This window comes from Haliaeetus albicilla, chromosome 27 (assembly GCF_947461875.1).
Source record: "Haliaeetus albicilla chromosome 27, bHalAlb1.1, whole genome shotgun sequence".
Lineage (NCBI taxonomy): Eukaryota > Metazoa > Chordata > Aves > Accipitriformes > Accipitridae > Haliaeetus > Haliaeetus albicilla.
Genome location: NC_091509.1, coordinates 22,298,611 through 22,315,217, shown reverse-complemented (window position 1 = coordinate 22,315,217; position 16,607 = coordinate 22,298,611). Strand labels below are relative to the sequence as shown.

Here is a 16,607-nt window from a genome sequence, read left to right as displayed (position 1 = left end):
CTCCTGCCTCCTCTTCCCATCCGTGAGAGCGAGGAGAGCATCGCAGCTGTGCTGCCAGCTGGACGGAGAAAGAGATGACTTCTCTGCGAGGACACTGATGCCTCCAGGCAGCGCTTTCTGTTCTGCTCTGCCATGCCTCACCTCATTTTGACACTACAGGGACAGTTGACTTTGCTGGGAGGTGCAGTTACTCAGAAGACTGTGTCCTCTAACAGAGAAAATGCAAACTCTGTAGCCTTTGGGGAATAAAGGCAAATACAGTAAAAGTTCGGATATTGCTCTGCAAATGCATGGCTCCAGTAAGGCTGGGTATGTTCAAGCTGCATAAACGACCTATCCCCAGACCTGGAAGCAATTTTCTTTACTATGTCAGTAGGTGTCTTTTAGAGATCTCCTTGGAGTGTTTTGGCCCTGCGAGCAGACTACCACCATCAGCCGCTCCTCATCCACGACAGCAGCATGGGTGAGAAGCTGAGCCAAGGGACTGTGGTCACCGCTCGTGGCGGGCGCTCGCATCCCTCTCTGGATGCCCCTCGTCCTACACGTGCCCCTATGTGCCTGTGGGGCAGTCGTGGGGGTCTAACTGCTGGCAGCAGTGACGGAGGGGGCTTGGGAACCTTACTGGTTTCCAAAAGGGAGCTCCTATGGAGTCAGGGAGTAGCAGAACACCGTACAGTCTAAAGAAGAAAACAGCCCAGCCTCTGCTGCTGCGGGGTGGTGTTACCTTATGAAACGTCAGGCAGTCCTTGTTTTCGGTCTTCTCCCTGCTCCTCAGGTCAAAGCTGTAGAGTGCTCGGCCGAGGGGCGGTGGCAGGGGCAGGTGCTTGATGACTTGCACGGAGCTGGCTGGGAAAACACCGCTGATCCCGTTGACCTCCCCCAGATACCAGTTCTCATCCAGCTGGCGGAGCAGCACGATGATGTCCCCCTTATTGAACCTCAGCTCCCCGGGGTTGTGCCCTCGGTAGGTGTACAGGGCCTTGGCTCGTGGGACCTGTGGGATGAGAAACAGCCCTTGCAGTTTGCCCATGACAATGATGCTTAACATAGACAGAATTCCCCAAAAGCATTCGTAATTACTGGGAAAAACTTAGAGGTCTAAGGCTTAAGCATGCATTTATTGGGATTAACTACCCACATCCTTTCTTGATGTCTTTTTCTAATGAAGACAAGCTCCAAAATACTTATGCTAAATTTGTATCAAGATGAAAAGCAGGCTGAACTTGTTTAAGAATATTAAGAAACAATTAATGCCTTAAACTAGTCTTCCCGTGGGATCTTACTGCCTGCTATAAGGTTGTCCTGGTTTCAGCTGGGATGTAGTTAGCTGTCTTCCTAGTAGCTGGTACAGTGCTATGTTTTGAGTTCAGTATGTGAAGAATGTTGATAACACTGATGTTTTCAGTTGTTGCTCAGTAGTGTTTACACTACAGTCAAGGATTTTTCAGCTTCTCATGCCCAGCCATTGCACCTGACCCAAACTGGCCAACAGTGTATTCCATACCATGTGACGTCCCGTCTAGTTTAGGAACTGGGAAGGGGGGGGCAGGGGATTCGCCGCTCGGGGACTGGCTGGGTGTCGGTCAGCAGGTGGTGAGCAATTGCCCTGCGCATCATTTGTACATTTCAATCCTTTTATTACTACTGTTGTCATTTTATTAGTGTTATCATTATCATTATTAGTCTCTTCTTTTCTGTTCTATTAAATCGTTCTTATCTCGACCCAGGAGTTTTACTTCTTTTCCTGATTTTCTCCCCCATCCCACTGGATGGGGGGGAGTGAGTGAGCGGCTGCGTGGTGCTTAGTTGCTGGCTGGGGTTAAACCACGACAAAGGTCTCCTCTAATACAATGTCTATTTTAATAAACCCAGGTATTTCTATTTCAGAATGACCAGAGGTCACAGCCGTTGTCCAGCTGACCTGGTGGCTGTCACCCGCAGTGGCCAACTGCGCATGTCTAGGAGAATGCAACAAGAGCAAGGTGAGTGCAGGTTACTGCTCTCCTGTGGTTATCTCCCTGCTTTAACACTGTGTGACCGTGATTTTATTTCAGTCTTTAATCTGGGTTACAGGAAGAGAGGCTTAATGTTATTGTTGTTGCAGTATAATATGAGAAAGACAAGATATACCAAAACCAGAAGAGATGAGGGAACTTTACCATCCTGACTCTCATCAAAATGAAACTACAAAGTTCACTTAAAATAACCACTTTACTGACCCTTATCTATACTAGAAAACTCAATTTAATACACAATGCAACTGATCATTTAGATGGCTGAATAAACCCAGAGTTGTCCCTGGCCTTGGTGCTGTGAACCCAGGCAGTACAACTTGAGGGCAGGCTGAGGAGTGTTTTTCTTGGGAGGAGTGCACATACGCCGGTGTTTTCTGTGCTGTGTAGCTGTTCTAGGTATGCATTTGAGGGGTCCCGTACATTGGAAATCAACAATACTGAAAGGCTTGATCTTTACATACTTGTGTTAAAGACAAGATGGAGATACCTTCAGCACATTTGTTGGACTAGAGAACTGCATCCCACACAAGAGCATCCTAGAACGAATAAGCAACCTATGTTTGTTTATGTTTATTGCCATTTGCAACATCACAGTTGTATATGAAATGCAAAACACTGAGTGTTAAGCTCTGTCCTTCTGCTGGCCCTTCAGCTGGAAATGAATGCTGCTCCTTTAGCTTCTGGTCGGCCCTGAAGTGGTCAGGCAGTTGAACCAGATGATCATTGTAGGTCCCTTCCAACTGAACTATTCTGTTCTGTTCTGTTCTATTCTATTCTATTCTGGGTGTTTGAATGCTGTGAGAAGGTGTGCTACCTTCACAGGACAGGCTGCCAGCAGACTCCTCTTCCCATCATCTCTGCAGACAAGTTAGAAATAAAAGTTGTAAGAACAAATATCCTCATGTGTGTTTGCAAAGTCTTGATCACTTAATGATGTCCTTCTAGCCCTGGCTCTTGCCAGTACACAGCATTTCTATCCCATATGGAATGAGTGGTCCACCCAGTCTCACATCCAGCTGGAAACAGTGACCAACACAGAGTGCTCAGCTCTGCTGCGACAGTGCGCCTCTGGGAGAGATTTCTTCTTTGCTTGAGGCAAACAGTGATTGTTTTTGGCATGAAGTAAGACAGCCATATATATTCTAAACTATTATCTGAACTGTTAGAGCTGCAGATATTGTGCTTTCCTTGAATCATACCAGATTCTCAGCTTCAACAATATCTTGCATTGTGGTTCATTTTCTTTAATCCCTTTTGATTAACTGTTCTGCTATTTCTGGCTGTAGGAGCTTCACTGCAATTGGTAGGAATCTGGGAATAAGGAACGGATCCATTTTCTGGTTTCTGTCTGCTTTCCAAGATGTGGCAGTGTCTCCTTCAAAGGATTCCTTGGACCAAGAGGGGAGTCTTTGAATTTGGGATGGGAAAGTAGTTTAAGGGTCCTGCCTGCCCCTCCTGCGTTGGCAGATGAGATAAAAACCCCAATGAGTGACTCCTGGGCACCTCCAATGGAGGCAGCCACAGCTCTGTGCCTCTGTGGTGTGGGAGTCTGTGCTCTGCCGTAGGGCTGCCTGTCCTCACCCACAGTGATGTCTCCCAGACACAATGCAGCCCTAAATTTTAAGGGGAAAAACCAAATGCTGAGCTCTGTTTCTAGCCTCCTAGCTGGTAGCACAGCTGCATGAGATACATGTTGAGAAAAGGGGAAGCCAGGATTGTCCCCAGCTCTAGAGCCTTGATCAGTTTTAAGTTTGGGATAGCCAGGGACAAGAGGCTTTTCAGCTGCTTCTGTGCCAGTCTTTGCAGATCTAGATTGTCCTTCTACGCGTTTTAGGATTTGTCATGTTGTGTGGGAACTGCAGGAAAAACCTTTGCAGCTGGCAGAGGAGCTCCATCCACGGCAGGCAGAGGAGCTCCATCTGTGGCTGAGTGCTTCAAACTCAGCATGTCTTCAGCTCTGGTCTGCCAGCCAAGATGCGGGGACCACCATGGGGAGCAGGGTCCCATCCCATGAGAGCTCAGCTGTGGAGGTGCAAAGGGAAGCGTGCTGGTGGGGCAATGGGATTTAGGGCTGCTGGCTCTGCATCTCCCATGGACAAAATGTGGATTTTTGTCTGTCAGCTGCCGAGTGCTGTGGCCTTGTGCATAGGATCCTGCATTGCAGTTTTTCTAAGTCATTGTCACCAAACCCCTGCCAACCTCTTGGGAGATGGCACTTTTGTACCAGTGACCCATTCAGGCCTTTCCTGCCTTCCTCTGTGGAAGGAGATAAACCCATTTCCCCAAATCCACCTGTGTCAGTGCCCAGGACTCAGGCAGGATTTCTGCAGAGTTCACCCCCTATCAGCCACTTTTGGCAGGTCAGGAAGGTGGAAGAGAGAAACTCAACCTTAGTTTCCTGAAGTGTGGAAAACATAAAATTTTCCATCGATATGCATTAGGTTTTGGGAAGAGAACATCTTCCAGCACTGCCAAACACTGATGCTTGGTAGGAAAAATGACCAAGAAAAGAAAAATTTTGTGTACTGTGTTTACTTCAAAGCATATGAAACAGGAAGCAATTAGTTTAAGGTTTACTTCTAATTAACTCATTTTGTCTGTTAATTTGTGCTAAGAGTAAACACATGCACTTGGCTTAGTAACACTGAAAGTACATTGCTGGAAAAAAAGAAAATTATGAAAGTGAGACTCAGGCCAGCTTTGCTCTCCCTCAGTCCTTTGAGCTCGTGCGGGAACTAGGGACCGTGTCAGTGCCAGGACCACAGAAACTTGCACTGCAAACGCATGCCTGGACGTATGCACTTCCTCATGCAGAAAAACAGACTGTGGGAACAGAGGATTATGGGAGGGCTAGTTCTTCCGAAGGACTCAGTGACAGACTCTCTGGTGTTAAATGAGGACAAGGAGCACAGAAAGAGACCTTTGATTGCCTCAGGAGCAACCAGAAAACAAACAGGACTCGTGCAAACTGCAAAAACTGCATGTAAAGGAGGAGCACAAACATACAGGGATGATGAGAGAATGGATGCACAGCAAAACAAAGCAAAACATAAAAGGCATCAAGAACGAGTTATGGAAATATATTAAAAATAAGAGAAACTCTGAAATGAAATGTGCTTCTATTACTAACTGGGAAAAGTGAGCAAGCAATGGGGTGCTGAGAGTCTGAAATACTCTTTCTTCGGGAAGAAAAAGGATGAGACAGGAGGGCAGGCCAGAATAAATAACTGAAAACTAGGTAGGATAGGTGTGTTTGTGCCATTAGGGCTGGCTGAAACTCACCCCTCCTTGCTTGGATGGATGGGCTGTTTCTTCCTCTAACCGTGGTCACAGCCTTCATTTCTTCACCTCCTCTTTAATGCTTTCCTCCCACTTCCATGCCCTTTCAAATCTCACAGCCCATTCTGTTTTCAAGTTTCCCTCTAAGCCTGGTTTTCTTTCCCATTGCTGTTTCCTGGAGCTTGCAGTGACCATTGACATAATCTCACCCCTCACTTCAGAGAGCAGAGCACTTGTATTCACTTGTTGAAATTTGTTGCAAAAGTTTTGTGGGTCTGAATGAGTAACAGTTAATATTAATGCTTACATGCTTCTTTAGCACCTAAAACTATTCAGAATTTTGGTCTTTTGGGGCTTGCTAGTAATTTTGAACACTCACAAGGTAACATTGGTGTATTCCTTCATGGATGTTTTGTCAAGGAATTATTATAATGTTGGTTGTCCTTTGATCTGTACCACTTATTTGCTGCTAAAGTTCCCTGTACTTCAGGGAAGAGCTCTGTGGCTCTCCATACTCGGGATGGGGAGCGGGAGAAGCTGGGAGCTTCCAGCCTGGGTGCAGGCTCGGGGTCAGCATGGAGCACAGGACCCCCACGCCTCCCGCCTGCCCTGCGGAGGGACAGGGCAAGGAAAGCGGTTCTTGTTTTCCACAAGCCTCAATTAAAACCGCTTCAGAATTAAGTGCTTCAAAGGGATGGGTGGTATGAAGAGACGTTGGACTGTATACATGTTTCTGTTGTATAATAAGGAAAAACTGTAATCACGCTGGACTGTTTCAGCACTTGATGACTGATGTTTTCAAAAATCATATGTTTTTGTAACTGCCAAAATATTTTTTCTAATATTTTAATACTCTGTTAACAGCAAAAATCTATGTAATTTAAACAAAAGGAGAAGGATTGAAAAAAGCCATAGCAATACAAAGCATTTTCTTTTGCAGCCAACTGAAATTAACTTGAAATTAAGTTTTTCAAGACCTTCTTAAAAAAAAAAAAAATCATTCAATTCAAGTAATTTTTTAAGGCTCAATTCAGTTTTTTCCAAAGTCTGTCTTTGTTTTAAAATTTTGTTTGTCTCTTCAGATACTCAGCCAAAAATATCCTATTGATTTCCCAACTTTATTTAGGACATAAACCAAGCCTTTATCTACCCACATGGAGCAACCAATGTGGTTTTTACTGTACAGGGCGCTTTCCTGCTTTGCAGGCCTTTCACAAAATAAATCTTCAAGCTGAAGTTTTCAGAAAGATGTACATCAGGGTCACTGTTTTTTAACATATTCATAAGATGTAGGAAAGACAAAGAAAAGCTGCTAAACCACTGCACAGCAAACCACCCTGCTGAGGCTGGGGGAAGCCAGCAGAAACCCTCTATGGGCAGCTGATCTCATGGCTTATCATTCCTCCTGGTGCTAAAATACAGGCAGCTGCGGGTGTATCTCAAATCTGATTTCTTTCTCAGGCTTTGGCTGGTTTCTTTCCTCTCTTGGATGTATAAGATCCTCTGCAAGGCATCTGTTTTGCTTTATTTAAAGTAGGTTAATTGCAATGGCAGAAACTGGGGTGCTAATTAAACCTGGCGATAGAGACAAGGTGTGCCTGGAGGTAGCTTGCTCCAGGCCAAGGGCAGAGGGAGAGGCTTTCCCAGGCGAGGATGCAGTCCTGGGCACGGGGCAAGAAGGGACCTGGTTTGTTTTGATGGATTTTCCTCCTGTTAGCATGTCCAGTTGCTTTTTGTTAATCCAAGGCAGCTTTTTATTTTAGTGGGGTGGTAGTGGCAGCAAAATGTTCAGCCAAATATTGCCACGCTCCCTAGCTGCGGGGTTCAGCATCTGTCTTCAAATTCAGTTGGGAAAACACTATGAGAAGCTCTGTGAAAAACTCAGCTAAAGGTTGTTGAAAATTTGTGTAGAAAATTTGCTGCCCAGTAGCAGAGAGGCAGTAAGTACAAAGAAGAAACATCACTGGTGAACAGAAAAGGCTTTTTTCCCCTGATGCCATGCAATACTGCAGCTACAGTAGTAATGCTAAATTAAATAAATAAAAGAGAGAGATGAGAGTCTTTCAATGTTCTCCTATGTGAAAGCCTCTAAAATCAGCGGGAAGCTGAGTAGAAGGAGGGCATGCCATAGTACATCAAATTGCCCACTGATACTTCTTAGGCTATCAGACAGACAGAGACCAACGGGATGTTTTGCCATGACCTTCAGGCCAAGGGCAGTCAGTGCTCGTGAACCCAAACCCATGGGAGTTTCAGTGCTGAGGAAACACTTTTTTTCTGCCTGTGGTGCCTTTGACTGCTGCAGAGAGCCTTGCCTCTCCCAGAGAAGCATTTCTGTCTCTGTTTTCTGGGTGGTTGTAACCTTTTTCAACCCTGCCTCATTTTTTCTGATTCCCCCCCCCTTTGTTTTCTCCTCCGTCATGCCTGAGTGACACATGACCCTGCTATTACCATGCCCCCCAGGAGGTATTTCAGGCTTTTCGAGTGGCTAGAGACCCAAGGTGCCCCCCTTGCCACAGGGCTGCCTGCAGAGCTGTTGGGAGAGCCCAGGTGAGAAAAAGCAGCAGGTAAACTCTGGTGTGTGGGACCAGAAACTCCCTCTCGCATCAGTGCAGTATGGTGTGCAGTCTCTAGGCGAGATACTTTCCTCTCCTCAGCCACTCTGCCAGCAGGGCTGGTCATGGCAGATGCCTTGTCCCCATTCTTAGTGGATTTGAGGCCGATAAGGGAGAAAAGATTTTTTATTTATTTTTTTTTTACTATTTTTGGCATTTGGCATCAGCTGTGCTAGGGCAGCCATCCAATACTTCTGAGTCTCCCTCTGTACAAAACAAAGAAGCAAATTAAAAATATGTACGTGTGTGTGTGAGGAAGCAATTCAAAGCATCTCTTCATAGCTGGGAGAAATTCACACTATAATTATCTTAAATGAGCTAGTTATAACTTCCTCATTATTGGCAGTGGATTAATGTAAGACCACACACTCATAGCACTGGTATTTAAAAAAAAAAAAAGGGAAGAAAAAGAAGTCTGTGAGGCCGGCTGGGTTGGGGGTCACGAGGGAGAGATATTAAAAATTGTCAAGAAAGGAAGAAAGCAAAGCCAGGGAGCGCAGGGAAGAGGAGAGATTTCTGATGGAGGCTGTGAACACCCACAAACCTTGTCCCAGGTGCCTCCATTTAAAACCACCCTGAGGAGCAGCACGGCCCCGCGGTGACACCATCTCTGCATGAGGAGACCGAGCCGCTGCCTGCGATACCCCGGGGTGAGCATGAGGACAAGGCTGTAAACGTCCCTGCATCTGCAATTCATCTACTCCTTCACCCATTTCCAAGCGAGGCTCACCACAAACGACTGCAGTGAGACACGGCTAACAATGTCAGATGGGATCCTCCTGTTTCCCACATGATCTGACTTCACCAACGTCCACGACTGCATAGATGAACACACGGGATGAGTGACAAATTAATCTTTGGAACAGCTTATTGCTGCTGATGTCCAGGGAAGCTTCCTTCTGATTTACTGCGTGCCAAAGGGAGGGCAGCAGGAGCTGCTTTGGCAGGAGTGAGCCCCGGGAGCGCTGCCTGCTGCAGACATCCCTGGTCCTGCACTGCTGCCCGACAGCAGCGTTGGCTCTGGCCCCCCCAAATCTCAGCAGGCGCCTGCTGACTCCGGCGGCGGAGGCAGACCCGTGGGGCTGAGGAGGTAGCTGACAGATGGATCGGGAATGGCCTCAGACGGGTTTGGACCTGCACCCAGGTGGTTTCCCAGCTCTGATTTTCCTAATTCCATGCAGGGAATGCCCCGGAGTAGCTCTTTGCTGCACCTCATCCCTCAAAGGCAATCAGCCACCCCAAGCATGCAGTCTGCTCCCGCACCGGCTGAATGTCTTTGCAGTAAATACCGAGGGTCTGATCCTGCTCTGGGTTTCACAGGTGTCGCCCCACGTTCAGGGAGGCAGTCATTCCCTAGGACCTTGCACAGGAGAACCTGCTCTGGTGCAGGATGTCTGGGGAGCCCTGGCCCCCCCGAGCCGGAGCGATGGCGGCACTGCCAGGTCTGTCCCACCCTGGAGGAAGCCCGCTGACCAGAAACAGACCCAGGACGCTGCAAATGAGCTGTGACAAGCCAGGCCAGCCCCAGCTGTGTCACCTGGAAAGTCTGAGCAGATGGAGGTGGCGCGGAGGGGAGACGTGGTCATCCTTGGTGCACGGTCCGCAGGGCCCTCGTGGGAGGCGGCACAGCCTCGTGCTCTGCGCAAGCTCTGCCTTCCCCTCCCACCCTGGCACTGTGTTATTTGTGCAGAAGAGCTAAATACCCGTGCTGTGCAGAGGCAGCGATATTCCTATAGATACACGATTTCTGTAACGCATAACAGCCTCCTTGGGAGGAACAATTTGTTTCTAGGATAGTGCCAGGAAGAAGAGAAATCCAGCCCTGGATGTCTTCCAGTTTGATTTTTCTCCCACTAGGTACTGTGGGTTCAGCTTGCAAGCATTTTTTGATTACTTTTTATTTTGGAGCTGTTTGGAGCAGGACTGGCGTCGGTCGGAGGGGACTGACACACGGGTGTGCTGCATGGGGCCGTGTCAGGGGTGTCGGAGCCAGGATTCGCCAGGACTTGCTCTTCAGGGAAACATGTTGAAGTGGATCCTGCAAGCCTCTCAACTCCATTGCACCAGCTCTACACCTGGGTAGTAGGAGTCCAAGTACAGCCTAAATATTAAACTATACTGAGGTGCTCGAAAGAACCTCCCACCCAGAAAGCGGCCACTGTGGAGCAAAGAAGGGTCAATACCAAAGGATGGAGGAAGGTTGGTAAACCCTATCTACTTTTCTTTGAAGAACTGCACAGTGTGAAGAGGTGGTATGCAATAGGCGAGGGAACATTTCATTGCCCAAGATCTAGAGGTGAGCACTAGGGGCATACCAGGGTGCCTGAAGAAATGTTAGAGTATCTTTGCTCTCGCCTGTGGCCCAGGGTGACCTGTCCATCTCTGCACAGAGATGCCTGCATCTTCAGTACAGGGACACCCACAGCACAGGGACAGGCTGTTCCACAGCACACATGGAAGTATCCAGAATATTCGATGTGTGTCGGAAATGGAAAGCTTGTGTCCCGACCCCGCCACCGCAGGTGGGGAGGGTGGCAAGGGCGAGACAGCCAGCAGTCCCCTCTCTCAGGCATGGTCCATGTCACTGGAGGCTGTTGCTGTGCTGGGCACTGTACAAACACAGCGGCGATTCCTGCCCTGGAGAACGGGCAATCTAAAGAGACCACGTAGATGAAGGGTGGGGTGATGGTGGAAATACTACCCCTGCTTTACCTGTGGGGATAGTACCAGGGGGAGCGTGAATGACTTGCCGGGAGGCGGACAGCGACTCCAGGACAGATCGGAGAGCGCAACTGAGGCCACGGTCCTGATGAGCAGTGATTTACACACCATGAATGGAGAGCTGGTTATTATCTACATGCTGACGCCAAAGGATGTGCTGGCTTTTCATAAAGAGAGATAATCAATAACAACTGCCATCCATTTTGATTACTAACTTTCTGCAAGCCGCCTTCAGCATCCTGCCACTGACTGCCCGCATTTCGATGGGATGAATGAGCCCCACATCATCTCCTTTGTGTGCTCAGCTAGCACAGTTCCAGTGCTCTTTAGGATCCAGTTGGATGAAAAGAGCTATTTGAATGTAAATTAATTGCCATTACAATTCTGTTTTTCTGCTTTTCGGCAGAGGAGATAACTTCAGCCTTTTCACAGAGAACAAAACCATCAAAAGTGAACTTGTCAATTCAATCTCTTCATATAATTATATTCTGAGGATTCAGACAGTTGGGTGGTTTCTGCATTATTTCTCCCCTGAGGAGGATTGCTCCCATCTTCTAAGCACAAGCAGACTGTGTGCACCAGGGAGAACAAAGTCAGTCTCCTCCTGCTCCCATCGGTACTGGAGCTCACCAGATCTGCCCGATTCCCTCCTGGGCTCACTGGGACACAAGGCCAGAGCTGGTCATGGCTAGAGCTGCCGGCCGCCCTGCACCGTGAGCCAGCAGGCCTCCGCAGGGGGAAGGTGGAGATGTAAATTGTACGGATTTAGCTGGGTATGGAGAACATCGTCTTAAGTTGCGGGTGTAAGTAGGTGTGATCTACAGACTGAAGAGATGAAAAGCAACCAAAGGACTCTGCAGAAGCAGGTATTAGAGCCTGTCGCTGAGACTGCTGGGGCTGGTTTCTGTGCTGCTGTGTTTGCGCATCTGCGGCTGCTGGCAGGGCGATGGCAGCGGTGAACCGGAGCACTTACACCATCTGCTAACTAACACCCCTTTGCTATGCCACTGCATTGAGGCTTATGTCACTTCTGAACTTTGCCTATTGAAATTCTGGCTTTGTACTGCAGAGGCGAAATGGAGAAATGGGGGAAATGATTAAAGAAAATACAGAGCGGCTTCTGTCCGGGAGAGGCTGAGTGGATGCTGCACCAGCGATGGCCGAGGCATGGCCGCAGGTGCCCAGCCCCGAGGGGAGCACCCGGCTGCGTGCCGGTAACATCCCCATGGCTCCGGAGGAGGACGGTGCTGGATCAGGCTTTACTCCTCCTGTGTGAAACCACAAGAGAGATCGAGGTGGGCAGGAGGAGTGCCAAGGCATATGCAAAGCAGGAGCTGGACCCCAGCGTGGCTTTGCTTTGTAGACACCCTCTCCTCGGTGCAGGCGGAGTTGTGTGGGCACAGGCAGAGCAGGGACGGGTCTGAAAAGCTGTTCTGTGAGAGGAAAGAGGGGCGGCTGGCAGCGGCTGGCGCAGGGGACAGCAGGGTGATGCCGGGGACCAGCATGTCGGAGCTGCGGTGTCTGCACGAAACCTTTTCACGCCTCTTCCCCTCACGGTTGCTGCTATCAGATGTTTTTGTCTCTGCTGCAGTCAGCAATCTCGGGCAGTGGTTAAGTTGTGTGTCATGGTTTTAAGCCGCACGGAAAACAAACTGTGTCAGCCCTCGGCGTGCCTGGTCATGATGCTCTGCCTCAGCACCACGGTTCTCAGAAGCGGCTGTTTACCGTGCAGGGAGGAAACCTGCGTCCCGCTCCCTCCTCCTGCTGCTCCCGAGCCCCCTCCCTGCTGATTTAGTGCCCTCCCTTCGCTGGGAAAGTGAGCGCGCCGACGCTGCTCGTCACCCAGCGCTGCCAGCCCTGGGCAGCGGTGCCGCCACTGCCCACTGGCACAGGGGGCCGGGAGCGCTGGCGGCGGGGAGGGGGGCAAGGGATGGCCCTGCGCCTTCCATTGCCCAACAGCCCAGGGTTTAGTTTTCACGTTATTTCAGGGAAACGCTTAATTAGCGACGGTACATCTCTCCATTAGCTTGCCGCCCCCGCTTAGCTGCCGTTTCGATTAATGACTGTCGTGAAGTGATGGCCACCGGCTGGGCCTTGCCTCAGCTGTAGGCCAAGACCAGGGAGGACGCTGTCCGCCTGGCCTTGGGCATCCTCATCTTGTCCAGACCTGGGGCTGGAGAAAGGAGCCGCTCTCCCCTTTCTGTATTTCCATTTCCGAGGGGAGACCAACCAACTCTGTAGCCCAGTTAGGCAAGACACAGGCCAACATGGTTTCCCAACAGGCAAGGCTTGCTTTTTCCTCCCTGCAAAGCCAGTGAGAAATTCTGGGCCCATCAGTTAGTTGTTCGTGGCCCAAAGGAAACCCTCTTAAAGGGGTCGGATTGCCAAAGGACACGTGTCTGTCTTTTCAAAACAGCATCCTAAACTGTGTCCCCCCTCCTGGCATCAAAACAAAATGGAGGTTCCCCAAATTAGGGCAAGCTCAAATATCTACTTACAAGCTCCTAGGAAAAAGGCTTGCTTAAAAAAAAAAAAGGTCATGGTTCTTTAGTCATGTGCCCAGTGCCTTGCACAGAGGGGTCTTGATGCTAAATGGAATTTGAACACCTGAAAATTAATAACAATAGAACTTAGTCCAGCATTTAAGTGCAAGCATTGCAGTTTTCCTACAGTGAAGTAAAGGAGAGCATGACAAGGTTTAGATGGCAGCAGAGAATGGGTCTTCTCCCTGCCAAGGTCTGGCCGTACCTCTCTCAGGATGTTTTTTAGCTCCAGCCCTGGCGCGTCGGCAGAGCTGCACGCAAACGTGCCTCCTCCTCTGCCTTCCCTCTGGAGGGGAAAATTACAAACTCAGGCCAATGACCACCTCAGTGGACCTGGGGACGGTGGCCAGCCACCAGCTGGGAAACTCTGCGAGAAGAAGAGGACTCTCAGACTTTCAGCCTCCTCGCTGACCACGATACTTAGGTGAGCACACACGTTGAGAAATGCTGCTGTTCTATTCCTGACTTGCCATCTGAGCCTGACTCATTGCCTTGGTAACAAATTAAAACACTTTTATGTGTTTGTAGCTTGGTACCTAATTTTGTAAAACCAGGGAAACTGGCTCCTGATGTTGGCCGTGGAGGTCCTTTGGCTTTCCCCCGCCCTGCAGTGTCGCCCAGGAGCAGCCCCATGCCCCATCTTGAGCCGCAGCAGCAGAGCTGCCAGTGCTCGGCAGCGTGGTTCGCAGGGGCACGTCGGGCAGTGGTGCATGGCTGGGGGAGTCGCAGGTGACAGGAGCCAGCATCGGTGCAGCCTGCAGGGAGACAGCTGGGGGCCCCTCTGCGGCAAAAGAAAGATAAGTGTCGCTGTGTGTTTTCCAGGCTCCTGTAACAGGTCAGCCAGGAACTGCCATGCCCTTTGAGCCGTTTGCAGGGTTCCCTAGCAAGGAGCCTTGCTCACTCATCGAAAGTGCAGAGGAAAGTTTGCCAGCAACAAAACCAGACTTGAATGTAAGTCAATCATGCACCCGCCCCAGCCTTCTGCAAAGCCACCCGTCACTCCATCCTGTCCTGACCTGAGTACAGCAGTGCCACCTCACATTTACAGTCCAACCGGGTGTTTCATCCTTCACCCCATCAAAATGGTATTTTCATTTTAAGCTTTCCGTAGGGAACCTGACATAACCCTCAGCCCCTGCCTCTGAGGCTGTGGTTCTGCCTTATGCCCCTCTCCAACAGAAACGAATGAATGGCTCAGTCTCCTGGTGAGCTTACAGCTACTGCAAAGATTCCTACTTCTGTGCGCTTGAATCTGTTGTTGTTGCACACACAGCTTTCAGGGTGTGTATTGTCAGGCAATCTATATTGAGGTGACTTCTCTCTCTCTTTGCAGTAGATAAAAGTGCTAAAACTATATGCAAAGGAGAAAAAAGGCATGCGATGGTATCCTGTACAAAGTGCAAGCCAGCTCTGCGGAAACAGTTCCTTGGGTCACACCCAGTGTTTTTCTAGAATGAGACAAACCCTGATGGGATGTGGCTGTGGAGGAGAATTGGGGCAAGCCCTTTCTCCCAGAAGGCCATAAGGCCACACAGAATTTTTAGCCAAATAAAGTGGCTCCATTTCCAGCCGAGGGACGCTGTGGCACAAACAGCCACCACCCACAGCAGCTGCTGGGCGAGAAGATGCTCCCCCTCTCCGGCTCTAAGGCAGAGCCAATGTGCCTGTGCAGACTGCCTGGGTTTGTAACGTTTGTTTAGCGTTTGTCCAGCCCAAGGTGATATGACACGCGTGAGGAGGTCATTACTGTGACTGCACAGGAACTGTGGGGGGTTTTTTGGGAGGGTTGGGGAGGGTGGTTTGCACAGTGAGTGGGCCCGGAAACGTGTTTGCCTCCGCTGGGTGCAGACATAAAGGTTGCTTTGAATAAGGTTTCAAAAAGATGCAGCAATCCAAGTCCTGTCTGTCAAATTCAGAAAGGAGTTGGAGATGTTTCTGGAGGAGAAGAAAATACCAAGACACAGGTACTATATATAGACGTCCGTGTGAAGGTGGCGACGTTGGAGTGCAGTGTATTTTTATCCCAATAGAGGTGTTATCTGTCTATCTCCCATGAAATGCTGGAGGGGGCTGTTACAGCACTCAGTTCATGCAAAGAGAAAATAGCCAAAGTCACAGTTAAATTTGTGTGGTCTGTGTTTTCCAAAGGCAAGCTGTCATACTCAGAATTTTCCTCCTCTGGCTCACTGCCCTGTATTTGTTGCATGACAAAGTTCATCATCCAAGTAGCTGTTTAGTGGCCTGGATGGATTTTTGCCCTGTGTAGGGTATAGTTTAGGTCTGCTACTCATCAGAGAAGTATGGGAGTTTTGTGTATACCTCAGCACACACGATCTTTCTGTTCTCTCACCAGCGGCAAAGCTGTGTTTAGCTTACATTGGGGCTGAAGCCAGATACGAAGGATGCTTCAGCACAAGATGTAACCACATCTGGCACATGCCAGGGGCGGTTCCTAAGAGTTCAAAGGCTTCAGCATAGATTATTTACGCATTCACCTCCTAGCAAATCCTTTTATTCTTAAATTCCAGACAGTTTATTATGTGGAGATCCTGAAAATCCAAAGTCTTGTCCTCTCTGCATAGATGTTAAAGATCTTAAAACCTGGCCAGACGTCCTGGGAGCAGCTACCGGGCAGTGCCAGTGGCCTCGGCGCAGCACTGCCTGAGCGGCTGCTCCCACGGCGGCTGCTCAGGGCCCGTCTGGTCCCTGCAGAGGCACAGCCTGGGTATGGATACGCATGTACGTGCCTGTGTGCTCAAACCCAGAATGTGCCTACCCCGTGTTAGCATGTAGGAAGTGGATTCAAAGTGATTTGAATGCTAGCAAGAAAGAGTTTGGGATGGGCTGTAACTAGAATATTCCCTGTTTTTTAAGGACTGGCTCTCTGAAATTCCTGACTGCAAACTGAGTATTGTATTACTGCTAATTCAGCAGCTCTGCTGGGGCCTGCTTGCACTTCCCTCTTGGAATGATACAAGTTCTTGGCTTGCTTGGTGATGAGGGGATTTATTTTACTTTTTTGTCTTCATGGATGCTCATGAGGATGAACAGCAAAAAGCTGGCAAAGAAACCATCTCTGCTGAGAAAAACTTTGGTCAAATTTGTGATTTTTCTCAGCATCATGGAGTAAAGGAAGTTTGTTTATAGAACAGCTTCTTTGATAAAAACAAAACATGTCCTGTATCCTGCTTTTGATGGCGTATGTGGCTGCAGTGCAGCAATGTGCACGTTAATTTCATTTGCTTTGTAGCATGAAGTGGTGTATAGTATTAGTGGTAATAAGCAGACTATGCAGATTGGGGCAGTCTTTGGAAGCACATGACCTTCCACTGCAGTTGCAAATGAAAACTGCATTTATGAGTACCCAGGAAAGCAACTGTGGTGGGATTAACAGTGGTAGAGCAGGATTGCACAATAGCTGCTCTCACTGTGAT

The 16,607-nt window shown here is 49.0% G+C and overlaps 1 protein-coding gene across 1 annotated transcript in view; it reads right to left on the bottom strand.

Annotated features, from left to right (window-relative positions):
- Positions 1–16,607, bottom strand: part of SH3RF2 (SH3 domain containing ring finger 2) — a 50,413-nt gene that overhangs the window by 30,218 nt on the left and 3,588 nt on the right. Inside the window, 1 exon segment of the mRNA XM_069773122.1 lies at positions 725–994. Within this exon segment, the coding sequence (XP_069629223.1) occupies positions 725–994 (270 nt within the window).